General features: G+C 37.7%; 1 protein-coding gene across 2 annotated transcripts in view; it reads left to right on the top strand.

Moving 5' to 3' along the window:
- Positions 1–8,556, top strand: part of dco (discs overgrown casein kinase 1) — a 48,828-nt gene extending 40,272 nt beyond the window's left edge. The window contains exons 9-10 of one of the 2 annotated variants that reach the window (XM_083110717.1): positions 5,103–5,238; positions 7,067–8,556. In XM_083110717.1, the coding sequence (XP_082966843.1) occupies positions 5,103–5,238; positions 7,067–7,166 (236 nt within the window). In that variant the 3' untranslated portion in view covers positions 7,167–8,556. Of the gene's footprint in view, positions 1–5,102; positions 5,239–7,066 lie in introns of those variants that run through there. The other variant, XM_083110718.1, reaches the window with a different exon arrangement.
- The last annotated feature ends 6,650 nt before the right edge of the window (positions 8,557–15,206 follow it).

Here is a 15,206-nt window from a genome sequence, read left to right as displayed (position 1 = left end):
ATAAGTATAATTATATTAAATTAATTAATATATTTTTATTACATTAATAGATAAGAAGGCGATATAACAACAGTGATACAGTATAACATCACGTATTCATTATCTAGCTTACGTGTAGTTAAGGTCGGCAAAATTTGTAAATAAATAGAAACTGCCCTGGCAAGGAAATTAATGCCAAATAGATAAAGAATATAATATTTATTGAGTATGAAAAAATGATGTTAGATCCAGTTGACGAAAGTAAAATTCCTGGTAATATTTTGCATGTTATTATAAGTAGTAATAATTCTTGCATAAATCTTCTTTGGTACTGTCATTCAAAGTCGTATTGCTTTCCAATATTTTTGCGGAAATAAACAAATTGCGATTAGGCAACAACCTTATTTTCATTACTTAATTGAAGTTATTTTATGATCTCATTATTTAATTTTTGTACTTGGTAAGTCTTTCGGGGGGAGGTTGGGACTCCTGGACCCCCCTGAATACGTCCTTCGCGGTAGGGATCGAGATAAAGTTACTGTGTCACTGGTTCCAATTCACGGTAAATATGTTCTGCTTCTCTACACTCAAACATACACAAACTCGTGACCTTCCTGCTTTCTTGGTTTCTTGCCTGGGAAAGAGGCAATAAATCAAGCTGTGACAGCTACGGGACCTTCTGACGAGGGGACGGAACCCAGCTGTGCAGAGGATTCAAACACCCGCGCGTCTAGCCCTCCCCGTCACCCTGGGGCAATTTTCAAACAGAGACATCTAGTGGCCAAGTGGCGAACTATTACGAATGAAATTCGGCTGAAGCGGCCGTATCTTTCGCTGTCGATAATACATGACATTTTTAAACAATCATTTTGGGCTGTGCAAGTGACTTTTGAAAGAAAAGCCCTCCCTAGCTTAGTCATAAAAGGATTGACCATTACGTTAGTATGCATCATAATGGCCATTTTCATTGGTGCTACCCACAAATCCTATAACCATTCTGTGCTTATTTACGTATTTCCTTATGGGAAATTGAAAAAAAAATAATGGAATTTGTGCACATTTAACGAACTGAAATTGCATGAATGTGTCATGTACTCAAAGTTTCATAAACTAAGTTCACATCCACTGAGTGTTTTCCGGCAAATTTTTGTCCTAAAACGTTATATTCAACAAAATGCAAAAAAGCCCATGTTAAATTTTGGCGCTTTCCACGGCGACCTTCGCCAAACTCCACCTCCCTCTTAATGCACTGGTGGCGTTCTAACTGTTCACTCCCAAAACCCGTATACACTGGTAGGGAACTGCAACGGCAGATAACAACATGCCAACGTGTTAAACCACGACAATTGGACCACAACACTCGTCCTCAAGCAGATTATTATTTCCTCACTGTGATCGGCGACAGTCGGTTGCCTTTGTTGTACATTTACAAACGATGCCGGCTTCCACAACAATAACAAGTACATATACTGCCACTAGACGATAAGCTGCGTGGCTTTTTCTTTTGCTATGAACCAGGGCTGGCCTGGGTGGTGGCGGTAGATGCCGCTCCATTTCGAACCCCTCCCCCGCCATTACGCAGCAACGGGAAATTGAAAATCAATATATTCCTAAGTAAAACATCAAAATATAAAATAAATAGACTTCTTATGCTATTTCAATACTATTAAGCGCAAAAGAATATCTCGCTCGATCACAGTTTACAATAGGCTTATTTTTTTCTTCTCTTCAAATTTTGCCACCCTGGCCGGTGGCACGGTTCGCCCTCCCCTTCCGCCGGCCCTGCTATGAACTTGGTCACCCATCAAAGCATGGCAATTTTAACACAGAAAACAATATGCATCGCATTAAGCAGCAAAAATGACAGCCTCCTCATCCTCCACCTAAATCCCATCTTTCGCAGCAAACGTCGCAAACTCTCTTGACTTCCCGCAAAATTTATGTCCGCCTGTAATTTGACATGCAATTTTTTCAATGTCGGCACTTCATTTTCACGCAGAGCGTAGTCGTATATGTGCCTACGGATAACGTTTTCATCGAAAGCGTCCACTGACGATTTGGTTGCTGGTCTTTGTCGTTCTTTCCCGGGAGTGTGGAATGATGTGGAGGTGCCTTCTGACATCTCAAGAGATTGTCTTTCGTTCATGATAGCCCTGATTGTTCATTCAGGAACTCCAGTCGCAGCCGCTGCTCTCTTGCCAAAATGCTGTATTGGGATGCTAACACCTTGACTGGCTTCCTCCTTCATGAACTCGTGCACGTTGCTTAGAATTTCCCAAGCTTGGCTATGCAAGGTTTTTGATTTCAACTTTGACAGAACTGGAGGCATTATGGAATTTAACGTTCATTAACAAAACACACACTTTCACATACACACACGCAATACACGCACACAACGTCAAACCGGTAAAATACTTAGTATAAAATAAAAATATGGTGCTTCCAATCCAACAAAACTCACCGTCATTTTACCTGCCTTTCCCCTTCCGTGACAGAAATAGTGCTTCATTATTACAGTTGGCAACACTAGTTACTAGCTAGCCAATGAACATGCACTGCATAAAAGAAGCAACCACTACGCCATGCTATATTGCGACATTACCATCCCTGCCGAACGGTGTGAACCGCGAGCTGGAGCGCTATTCAATTGTTTTCAATGATGTTTGCGCGAGTGTGTCCAGGAATGGAATGACAATATGGCAACAATAGGGAAGGTTTTCGAGCAGGGTAGAACACGTGATACTAAGAGAGAGAGAGACGAAACGAAAATTGGTATCTACGCAACGGCAAATTTATGTGTGTTGTACTCTAATGTGCCTTGCATTCACACACTGCATCGTATACACCTGGGTTATCAAGGGGGGAGAGGAAGTACCGTTTGTGTTTGTTCAGTTTATCAGCTATTTTGGAATTGGGTTTGTGCGCTACTTTGATGCTATATGGGAGAAGGGCTTTGGATATGTGGTTGGAAGTGGTGGGATGGTAGGGGAAGGCAAACCATTTATATTGGCTGCTGGGGGTTGATTGTGGCTGGGTTGCTTGGGGATGGGTTGATTGTGGTTGGTTAGGGTGTCTGACCTGTATTTCCGCTTTACTGCACCAAGTGGAAAGTTGTGCTTCTGTGTATCCATGTTTCAGGGCTATTTCAGTTGAGGTGGCTATCTCCTCTCGTAGATCCTCTTCTCTGCAACAGTAGGAGAATGCTCTTCGATAAAAATTCAGGCACACATTAGCTTTTTGCTTTGTGGGGGGATGGCTAGAGAGAGCATGTATGTACTGGTTGCCTGCATCCGGTTTTCTGTAGACAGTGGTTGTGAATTTAAGTGCACGGCTGATGGTGATATCCAGGAAGTTGATTTTACCATGTTTTTCTTGTTCTACGGTGAAGTTTTGCCTGGGGTGGATGCTGTTTAGCTTGTTCACTACAAGGTTGAGTTGTTCTGTCTTTTTGTATATGACTATTGTGTCGTCCACGTACCTTCCATATCGGATGTATTGTAGAAGGCCATCGGATTGATTGTAGAATTTATCCTCAAACTGAAAGTAATGGTGTTTTAGACAAACTTCCAACAGCCTGGTTGTCTCTTGTACCTCTAGAGCAGGGATTCTGTTTGTTGTCAGACATCTTTCAACTGAACGCAGCGCAGGTCTATGGGGATTGAACTGTACATATCTACTATGTCAATGCTGGCTAATTTTGCACTGTCAGCTTGCCCTGTTGAAGTCACCAGATTTTTAGCATCGGCGCTGTTGCGGTACACACATGTTAGTTTGTGATACAGTGAGTACTAATTTCTCCGTATTTATATAGTACAGGGGGTGTGGAGGTAATGCCCCACACTTTCTTGTTCCGGTCGTGAGTGGGGTGATGTGATCAGCATCACGCCCCTGACCGCCTTTACCCCCCAGGGTTTCCTCCATGTTATTCGATGCTGGGCTGCTTCCAACGTTAGAAAAGTTCCCGGATTTGAACCGGCCGGGGATCGAACCTGGGACTTAAGCATGGTAGTCAGATGCGTTACCGACTGAGCCACCGCGGCCACTTTTATTATTTATTCTATTATAATTGCTTAGATTTGTATCATCAGAGTTATTTAACCCATCTAAGTCTAGCCTGATTTCTTATTTCTATTATGTTATGACATTCATTATCAAACCATGTCTTACTTTTTCTTGGTTTATGGTATCCTATACTTTCTTAGCTGCTGATTATATTGCATTACGTATGTGCTCCCAATTCTTATTTACGTCTGTTTCATTTATATTTAAATCCTGCAAAACATCAAATCCATTTGACAGTTTAATTTTGTAATCTTTCTTAATTCTATCATCAGCAAATTTCCCTGTATTAAATTTTATAACTTTTAGATTTTGTTGCTTATGATTTATCACTTCGAGTCTTTCTCTTAATTTAGCAATTACTAAATAATGGTCACTGCACAGTCAGCACCTCTATGTGAACGAACGTCAATTATACTAGTATGCCCTCTTTCATCAATGAGAATATGATCTATCTGAGTTTTACCATCTGGAGAAGACCAGGTATATTTATGGATATCTTTATGTTTAAAAGTGGTACTTTTCACAATTAAATTCTTTGAGGTTGCAAAAGTAATTAATCTTATACCATTATCATTACTTAATTCATGAAGACTTTCTTTACCAATACAAGGTTTAAATGTCTCTTCTTTGCCAATCTGTGCATTACAGTCACCTAACAGAATTTTCATATCATACTGGGAAAATTTATCAAAGACCTGTTCTAACTCTGCATAAAAATAATCTTTAGTATTATCATCTTTATCTTCCGTTGGTGCATGAATGTTTAGTCTTGCTAAAAGAATGTTAGATAATATTTTATATTCATTTTTCATTTACACGCCTAACGAAGCTACCAGACATTGCCGAAATCAATTGCAAAGAAAAACTACGGAAAAATGAACTGTGGACTTATTAGTGAATTAACAATTATTCTTTACCTAACAGCTTGACACTTTACTTGAACCACTATGAGATGGAGAAGCTGTAATTTAAAAAGATATTAGTAAATAATGTAATATTTTTTTCCAGTGTTAGTATGTACTGCGTTCTCATAGGTGGTTCTGTTTTTCTGTTCTCGTAAGCTTCTCCTCGGGGACGAACTGGTGAACAGGAAAGACGAGTGAGTATGAGACTGCACCGAGGGACTGGAGCAGCAGCCAATGTGTCTACGTCAGATTTAGCAAGTGCACGGACCGCAGATAATTCCAAACAGTCAAAGTAAGTGACAGTATTTAAATTTTCAATTATTTTTCCAGTGCTGTGCCCTGAGAACTTAATATTTGAAGACCTTAGAAGTTTTTTTTCCCCTTTTATTGCAATTACACAATACAATTTACTACAATATTCATATTTTTATTGTAATATTAAGAATATTAATGCTGAACATTGAATATAGCATTTAATGAGAAGTCTGGTTCTGAGTACTGACCCTAGATATACAAAACAGTTTCTGTACTTATTTTTAAGATAAACTGGAACAGAAAATTATTTTTTACACAAGCATATTGCTAGGACTACCCCTCCCCCACCCACACAACATGCAGACAGGAGTGTAGGTACATCACCGAAATGTTGGTCCCTACCTTAATGAAAAGGAAACTATGCTAACATGTTGGCCCTAAATAAAAATAAATTTGAATATTTATTGAAATGTTTACATTTAGAAATATCATAATAAGTAGTTATTATTATTAGTTCAGCACATGATACAACTCCCAATTACATCAAACATAACATAATATACATATATACATATTAGCAAAGAAACTACTTAATAAACATCTATATACACAATATGTACCTTAAGTTGTGCACTTGTAGATGTATTCTTCCTTCAGTTCACTACATGTCTACAGTATATATAACAGTTTTTGTTAGTTCATTCATAGTGTTCTGCATTAGCACTGCAGGCGAAGATCTTGATCTCTGCATGTAGAATAGTTATTTTGTTTTTATTACAAGTAATAAGTGTTACTTAGAAAAACAAACTTTACTTGTATTTTTCCTATTTTATATTGTTTATTCTGCAACTTGTGGCTAATTATGACTATGAGGATAGAATTATGTATGGCCATTAATTCACAAAGAAATACACACTTCGGTGCTTACCATCAAAGTAATATGCACATGTGCGTGGGCCAGAAGTCAAATCCAAAACCTTCGGTGGCTTAGTTCAACATGTAACATGCTTGGCCACTGAAGCATTTATTTTTAAAATACTAAAATATGTAACAAATGTATCTTCTACAAGCTTAGTCTAGTTCATTACTTGTGCTTTTGTGTCCTTTCAAAAGTACATCGAAAGTATACTGCAGAAGTTACCACTATGGTGAACTAGAACTTTTTCTCTTAACAAGTTATGCTTAGTGACTTTTCATTAACTTTTATGGCAAATATTTAAAGAGATGTAGGGCATCTGACTGCCATGTGGGAGAGCCAGGGTTGGCGATCCAAGGTTGGAATTTTTCTGGCCTTGTCCCTGCATAGATGAGTACTGGGGTGGGGGGGGGGTAGTAAAGGTGGCTGTAGCATGGTGCTGATCACATCACCTCCAAAATGGCCTAGATGAGGGATTCCCAAACTTTTTAGTTTCACGGTGACCTTAATGTTTCAAGATTTTCCTGCGGCACTGAAGTCAGAATGTAGGCCTGGCTAACACTTGCAATGTATGGTTAGGTTGCTTGCCTAAAGTTAAAAAATAAAGATATTTCAAATTCAGAAATATTTTACATGTAAAAAGTACTAAATAAGCACATTTTTGGAACAATCACATCTAAAACCACGTGTAGACTAACAAGTGCCATTTCAGTGAAGATATTGGAACATTTCGTGGCACCCCTGTTAGCCAGCCATGGCCCAGGGCTCACACTTTGAGAACCACTGCCCTAGGCCAAGGAATGTGTGAGCCCTACCCCCCTTCCTCCCCCCTACTTATGCCTCATGGCATGGTGCTAGTTGCACGTGGGAACTTTACTCGTTCACTCCTTCCTGTTATTTGTTACTACGAGTGTTCACGATTTAATTGCTTTTCTCTTCTTTTGTGAAGTGCTACGCCGCAGATGGCTCCTCCAATCTCCACGGGACTCAACACCACCTCTGCCCGCAGGGGCAGCATGTCCAAAGACACGAGGCACACCAAAAAGTGAGACCAATCCGTTGAAGACTGATAACTCGGTGCCTCACCTGCGAAGACTGCTGCTGCCTCCAGAGGAAAGTGCAATGTTGTGTTGTGAGCTTCACAGTTCGTACTCGGGGAAGTGGATCTCGTCAGTTACGATCGAAGATTTGTTTGTTTTTTTTGTGTAAAAAGAAAAAGTAATGGTAGGTTGTCAGGTATTGGAGTGTTGCAAGTGCGTGGTGGATTATTTGTCTAGCCAGTTTGGTGAAGACTTGGAACTAGCCTCGCATACAAAATCTGTCGGGCAGATCAGAGGTTCGAAAAGAATGGAGCCTATTCTATGTGCTCATTATTTTTTTTTTGATTTAAAAAAGAAACTGAGTTAAATGAGCATTAAAGCCTAAGGGTAGGTCTATTACAGGAAAAAAATGTGAATATTTGTTGAATTGTGTATAGTACGTATGTACATGTTTGTGTGTGTTGAATCTTGAGTGTTTGCGGATCGTGAGTGTGTGTCAAGTGCTGTACATATACTATTGTAAGGATTCTGTATTCTGCTGGCTGTTGTATGATTTATTTAATAACATTGTATGACGTGTATTATCCTGGAAATAGGCTGGAAAATCATTGTAAATTTGTGGATGTACGGGATGAGATTACGCTACAGGGTAGGTTGTTTATCCTCCCCCGCAAACAAGGACCATGTTAGAAGTTGAAAAATACCCTGTACTGTGGAATTCTGATCTCTTACTTCAAGGCCAGCCTCCATGCAAGTTATAGGTAATTTTGTATAATAGGGTTTCCATAACCTGAACCAATGCCGATAATATTTGATCGTTGTAAGGCTTTAGCCTATTTGTGCAGATGAAAGAGTGTGTGTGCGCATGGTGTATAGACTGACAAATAATGTTGTATAATTATGTTGTGAGGAAAGTAGTCATTTTCTTTGAATGAAGTTTAAAAAAAAAAAGGCTGCCAGTGAGGATGACAAATTTCATGAAAATGTAAAATGAATTTGCTCTCAGTGAAATTTTTACTTTGTTTAAAAAAAAAGAGCGAAAACTGATAATTATGTGCCTCATTTGATCAGAGGATTATGAGAAATCTCGTCACAGCGACTAATTGACTGACTGAATTCAGTGATGATGCATTCAGATTGAGCTTCAGAGAGAGACATGCCTCCTGAATGAAATGCCTGCAACAAATGAAGAAGCTTTTTGTAGAGTGTTTTATGAAGCTGATGATTTGTTATCAGATTGTGTTAATTTTATTACAGTCTGTGATTTTTGATGTTTCATTGCCTTTTTTTGTCATGACACCCATTTTTTCCATGCAGATTGGATAAAGAGAGTAAGTATTTTAGTCATCAATTTTTATTTGTATAATTGTTTTATGTACCAATCAGATGACGAAAAAGATGCTGGAACTTAACTTGAGTTGCATTATTTCTCATAATGCCATTAACCCTTTCTTACAGATTGAGTAATAGCGATTTGAATGTTGTTTTATTATGTTGTGTGTGTTGTTTTTTTTTTTCCCACATCACTTGTCTTGGAGAAAATTATTTCGTCAACTCTTGGAGAGATTACTGTATTTACGCTTGTATAATGCTTATGCGTAAATGTGCACCCTGCTTTTTGTTGGGATGCTTCTTGATATCTACGTGTTTAATGCAGTCACATAGTGAAAACATTCACGGTTGCCTGTCCAAATTATTCCACGCATAATACGCACCACAGTTTTTGGGAGCAAAAATTTTTGAAAAAAAGTGTGCATTATACATGAGTAAATACAGAAAGTGAATTTCACACTTCTCTCGTAGAGAAAACTTGTGCATTTTCCAGTTAAGCTCTTCAAAAATAAACACATTGCCAAGTGTTTCGGCTTGGGTATATAAAGTGAATTATCGTGACATAGAAAAGTATTTTCAATTAAGAGAGAGTGAGTTGCACATTTGTCCGTGGATGCTGCAGTCAGAAAACTTGGAAGATATTCTTGGCTGCAGAACTACCAAAGTAAACTAAAAATGTAATAACTAGAGCCCGGAAGTTCAGGCATTTATTTTCGTTAAAATAGGCAGGCAAAAAGGCATTTATAATGTGGAAAATAGGCACTAAAAATGAAAAAAGGCAAAGTAAACCGAAAAAAAGGCACATTTGGAAGTCGCTTACTTTTATCTATAATTTCTGGCAAAATGTTAAAATCTACATTGGGAAGAGCATTTCAATGTTCACCAAATTCACGCACGTAACTGTGTAACTTATCACTTAATGGCACACTAAGTTTCGGCATGATGACAACTACACAATCCTTTCCCTCCAAAGTGCAGAACTAAACTATAGATAGATAACTTGATTTTGGAATCCATGCAAAGGTCCTTGGGCATTAGTGCTGTTTCTTGTAAAAAAACGTCCTGACACGAATGCTGGATGTGATGACGTAATGGTGCAGATGTTCTGCAACAGATTTTCAGCAGTCAATTATGCACAAGGAAATGTTAACCGAAAGGCAATATCCTAACTCAGCATGAAATACTTTTCTTCTTCAGCAATGTTGAAACATGCGTGAGTTCAATATTACTTAAATAAGGCGAAAAGTATTCACATAATAAACGGAAAAATAAATGCCAACAACGTTTTTTGGGAGAAAAATAATTTATATACACACTTTTTTTTAAAAAAATGGTCCAATTTAATTGAAAAAGGCAAGAAAAGGCATTATAATTAAAAATAGGCAGTGTGGTCTCAAATAGGCAAAATGAAAAGACTTCTAAAACATTCGAAACAACATAAAAAACGTATATCCGGAAAAATTTTATCAATATATCCAGTAGATAAAAAGAGGCATTTTGCCAAACTTCCGGGCTCTAGTAATAACCAAAGTAAACTAAAAATGTAATATGTAGCAGTGGTACATTCCTACAATCAAAGAAAGTTGTGTTGCAAAAAGGTTGATACTTCCTGGGAAAACATTGGGGTTGAAAAAGGTAGAAGGGTTCCTCGAGTTTGTATATTTTCTAATTCCACAGATATCTTGGTGGCATAATAACAGACTTGTCCTTTTAACACTGACGAATGTCTGCCCCTCTGGCATTTCACACTACGTAGCTATGGTTCCTAGTTTTGAATTCTGGGTAGGGCATTGGGTATTTCCTTGTGTTGGTTCCTTCAATTTTAACCATTCATCCATATCAGTATTACCCTAGAAAGCTAGAAAATGAACAAAGCAAGAAATACTGATGGAGATAATTGATCGATTCAGCTTTTAGATCTGTCCCATGATGGTAATGGAACCTCGATCTTACGTTTTTCAGGGGACCAAGCGGATAAAAAACTAAAAATGTGGGAAAATGTAAAATCTAGAAAAAATTTACATTTTGCTACGTTGGGACCATCCATGAGATCAAAATTAAAACCTGGGAACGTAAAATATAGGTTCCACTATATACACATATGTAACAAAATGACAGCATTGCTACCTCAAGTTTCAGATCGTTCATGGAAATGTAGAGTGGTAATTCATGTTTGGGGAATGAAAGACACTGTAGATGATAATTAGATGTAAGAGAGTTACTTTTTCCAGAAAAGGTTAGTAACTCGCTTACATCTAATTATTGTTGAGCTATAAGTTAATCAGCGAACAGTGGTGGCGATTAGGGGTGGTAGTTCCCCCTACTTTTTGTCACTTTTGACCCACACTATGCTAAACCTTATGTTCCAAGGGGACGTGAACTGTCCTTGCCCCTCCTAGTTTTGGAACGCAATCGCTGCAACTGTCGGTCTTCTGTTGTGCGGTTATAGTCTAGAACACTGGTTCCCAAAGTGGGCACTGCAGGGGCACCGCAAAATGTTCCAATATTTTCACTGAAATAACACTTGTTAGTGTACACATGGTGTTAATACTTGTTAGATGTAAATTGTTTCTGAATTTGAAACATGTTTATTTTTTAACCTGAGGAAAGCTACCTAAACTCACTGAGCGTTGCAAGTGTTGGAAAGGCTTACATTCTCTCTTTGAGTGCTGTGGAAAAATCTTGAAACGCTAATAGCGCAGTGAAACCAAAGTTTGGGAACCACTGCTCTAGAAGATTATTGCGTGGGAGGGTGGGGCCTGGTCATAAATAACTTGTATTAGGAGAAACCTGAACCAGGGAGAAATTGTGATTGGAGTTTTGTGTCAATCTTATGAAACCTACTGGTAAGGATACATAAAATTAAAAGAAACCTATAACATTCTCTTCACTTTTATGTCAAATGATAGTGCCATCATACATCATGTGATACACTGTGGTGTAACTGGATGGAATGAATATGTACTCTTCGCAACACCTTAATTGACCACCCTGAAAAAATCAAAGTTCTGAATTCGTAAATTTGTCAACATAATGCTTCAGAGTCCACAAAAAGTATCCAACTTAGCAACAGTTTTTCTTTCTAAACTAAAACGCTCTTGTGAATTTCTTTCACATTCCATGAAGTTAGAAACTCTAAACCAGTAATATAATACACAATTAAACAAAAGTCGTAAATTGGAAATAGAAATGTTGATTTTTTTTTTAAGACTATTCATTCTGAAATAGAAAATAGGGGGATTTATGTGCAGTTGGAAACACTGAACTTGTTCTCCACCACCTGGAGAGAATTGAAATCGCACATCAATGCAATGAAGCAAATTTCTCTCGATTTTAGGCAAAATTACAGTAAAGATAAATTGCATAATACCAGATGATTCTACAAACTGCGTCTTTTCCCTGATCTGTGGCGAAACATGGTTCGGAACTCCGACAAAATGTCGTCCCGTTTTGTTTTTTCGTCAAGAACGAAACATCGTAGGTTCAAATCTCACCCACTCCTGATTCTTTTTTTTATTATTATTATTATTATTTACGTAGTATGAAGTATTGTAATAATGTAATATAAGATTACATTAAATCACTGTAAATATTTATTCCATGCATACCTCGGAAATGTTTCTACTCATCATCTTGATTTTTCAGTGATTGGCAGAATTTTTGGCAAGACCTTTCTTTTCATTTAGCTGTCAAAAGCTATGTTAACACACATTAAGAATTAATATATCATAAATACATGTTCTTAAACAGCATGTTGTAATCAAGGTGTCCCAGTTTTAATATCAGGTGGAGGCTCATTGCATAGTGGTTCGGATCCCACTTTAAACTGTAGGTCCAGTCCCGATTAGCTTTACTGTGCATAAAGTTGACTTAAAACACCAAATCGACCAATACATCTCCTTTCAGAGTGGGCCTTCTACGATACTGTAGTCGGCCAGCATCCGAAAATACAGTTCTGCTTCGCGTACACCAGACTATAATTTCATTTAATATTGTGACTAATTTTACTTTAAAACCACAGATTAAACCGATAAGTCTTCACACAAAGTATTTTAATCCATTGCCAAACATTTCAGTTAAGAATAATAATATGCTTTTCCATTGACCGTATTTTCGATTCCAAGTGAATTTGCTAAAAGGACCACGTCAAGAAATCTAAACACGTAAGTTTTACTAGTAAATTCAATTAAAATGCATGGAACAACAGGTAAAAGGTAAAAGGTAAAGTGTTCCCCTGTGCATAGCACCACGCCATGAAGGCGTATAGGGGGTGTGGGGGTAACGCCCCACACTTTCTTGATCCGGTCGTGAGTGGGGGTGATGTGATCAGCATCACGCCCCTGACCGCCTTTACCCCCCAGGGTTTCCCCCAGGTACCCATGTTATTCGACGCTGGGTAGGCGCCGGGGCCGCTTCCACCGTTAGAAAAACAGGGGAGGAGAAAAATAAACCTCAAAAATAAGTTAAAAAATGCAACAAAAACTGTTAAGAATACTGACAAATAAACTAAAAGCCAAAAAAAGGCTGAAAAATGCAAAAGAAATGTAAAATAGAAAGTGTTTTCAGGCTCTAACTGAAGAGAAAAGGACATTATATCAGGTTTGGCATTGTTTTGAAGGGTCAGAAAAAAAAATATTTTTCCTCAACTTCCGGACCCTAATTACTAATTATGACCATTTAAAAAGTTACAGGGAAGGAGTCTGCTTATTTCAATTTTTCTTGCTGAGAGATCATGTCGTCCCATATCCACTTTCTAATACAGAAAAAAATCAAGTTCATAAAACATTTTAGATACAAAGGCAGTGACGAATTAACGATCATTATGAGGTTTTGAATTTTTTTGTTTGTCACTCACTATATAAATACTTATTAGTAGTTTCTTATCGAATCGGCCTCGGTCGTAATAACCATTTATGTTAATTGGCGATTTACTATTTTTAGATGCATTTCATTACGAAGGAACGCACATAAAATTACCAATCTTAGCAATTTAAACTCATTATACGCTCTCCTTCGTTACAGTAATGCACTACATCACTACTTAACATAACTGTATATGTTTGTTTTAGTATATCAAAATCAAATAATCAATATTTTAGGTGTCTGTAAAGAACAAACAATACATAACTTAAATAACATTACATTTTGCATCCTGAATACATATGTGTGATTTGTGAATTAATCATGATGTCAATAACTAAAAAAAAAGTTTTAACTTTAAAAACTGGAAATCTGCAACTTCTAAGGGGAAATATGCGCAGAAGGTGTGCATTGGATTCATTTTTTAAATATTCTAATATCAACGGTCTCTGTTCAGCAAAAAAAAAAAATTAGAGGGTGGGATTTGAACCCGTGACCTTTCACGCTTGACGAAAAATAAGAAAAACGGGGCGTAACCAACTGCTCTACGTTAACTTCATGACGTAATACCTTAAAACCATGTTGACGTTTATGAGAACTCCCACCTTCCTGTGTTCCAAGCACATTTTCTCGACAAGTTGTGAAAAATATTATTTTTTGAGAACTGTTCGATATTATGCAAGCTATTGTAAATAAAATGTCGCAAAAACTCCTCACAAATTTGCTTCTTTCTGCACAAACTTGATGGCGATATCCTCCAGGTGGAGATAAACTGTATTCAGTGTTTCAAACCTCTCAAATTTCAAGTCGAGCAAGCAGAATCGTAAAAGTTCCTCAAGGTTATTTTTCCAATTTATTATTTCTGTTTGTATTATAATAGCGGTTTATAGTTTCTAAGTTCATGGAAAGTGTTAAATTTAAAACTTCTCACCGCAGCGTTTTTCGTCTAGTGGAAGGACCAACTCAAAGTTGGCTACTCTTACTTGGAGCCAAAGTACAATGTTGCTAAGTTTACGAATTCGGGACTTAGAATTCTTTCGGGGCGGTCAAATAAGATGTTGCAAAGAGTACATCATCACTGTCCCTTTCTGCTGAAAGCAACAGAAAAACCTACACGATAAATTTCCAGACACACTGCAGATCTTCAACAAAGTAAGGCACGAGAAAGAGAATACAGTGGAAACGTTTTTCAGGGGACCAAGCTGAAAACACTTAAAATGCAGGGAAATGTAAAATTGAGGAACATTTTAGAACATTTTGCTATGCTGGAACCAATAAAAGTTGAATGTATTATGTGGGAAAATGTAAAATCGGGGATCCACTGTATGTACACTTCTTTTCACATAAAATGGCACATTTTATATAAGGTTGGACAGGTGAAGTAAGTCCCACTTTATCTGAACAGGAAAGTACTTCATACATGACAGTAGGATAAGCCAGAATGGTAGTGTACATGGCATTCTGCCAACACCGAAAATGGTTATTTTGAGCAACTACCAACATGCTCAAGAAATTTGTGTAGGATGTTTACACATGGGCAAACTTTTAGCTTTGATTCCTGCACAGTTTTTTCCCTTAAATCATCCTGAAGGATTTGTTCAAGGGCTGGCCTTATGCTAGGTAACCACTATGCAGCCTTCCTTCATCAGAAACTATAAAGGTGATTGGGAAATGTCTTCTGAAGTAATAGATTACACTAAAGTAACATGCAAACAGCACGTTAAAAAACACTTCGGAGTTCTTCGAAGCTTTTGACTTCTTCTCGGAGTCCTCTTCAGGGCTGCTCAAGGAAAGACTGAGTAGATGCGGTTGTCGTTACACTGGCGTTACTTACAAAACTCCGTCATTTTCCCAACT

The sequence above is a fragment of the Lepisma saccharinum genome, chromosome 24 (genome assembly GCF_977018435.1).
Source record: "Lepisma saccharinum chromosome 24, izLepSacc3.1, whole genome shotgun sequence".
Classification (NCBI taxonomy): domain Eukaryota; kingdom Metazoa; phylum Arthropoda; class Insecta; order Zygentoma; family Lepismatidae; genus Lepisma; species Lepisma saccharinum.
The sequence above is the reverse complement of the archived record's forward strand: the minus strand, read 5'-3'. Positions and strand labels throughout refer to the sequence as shown.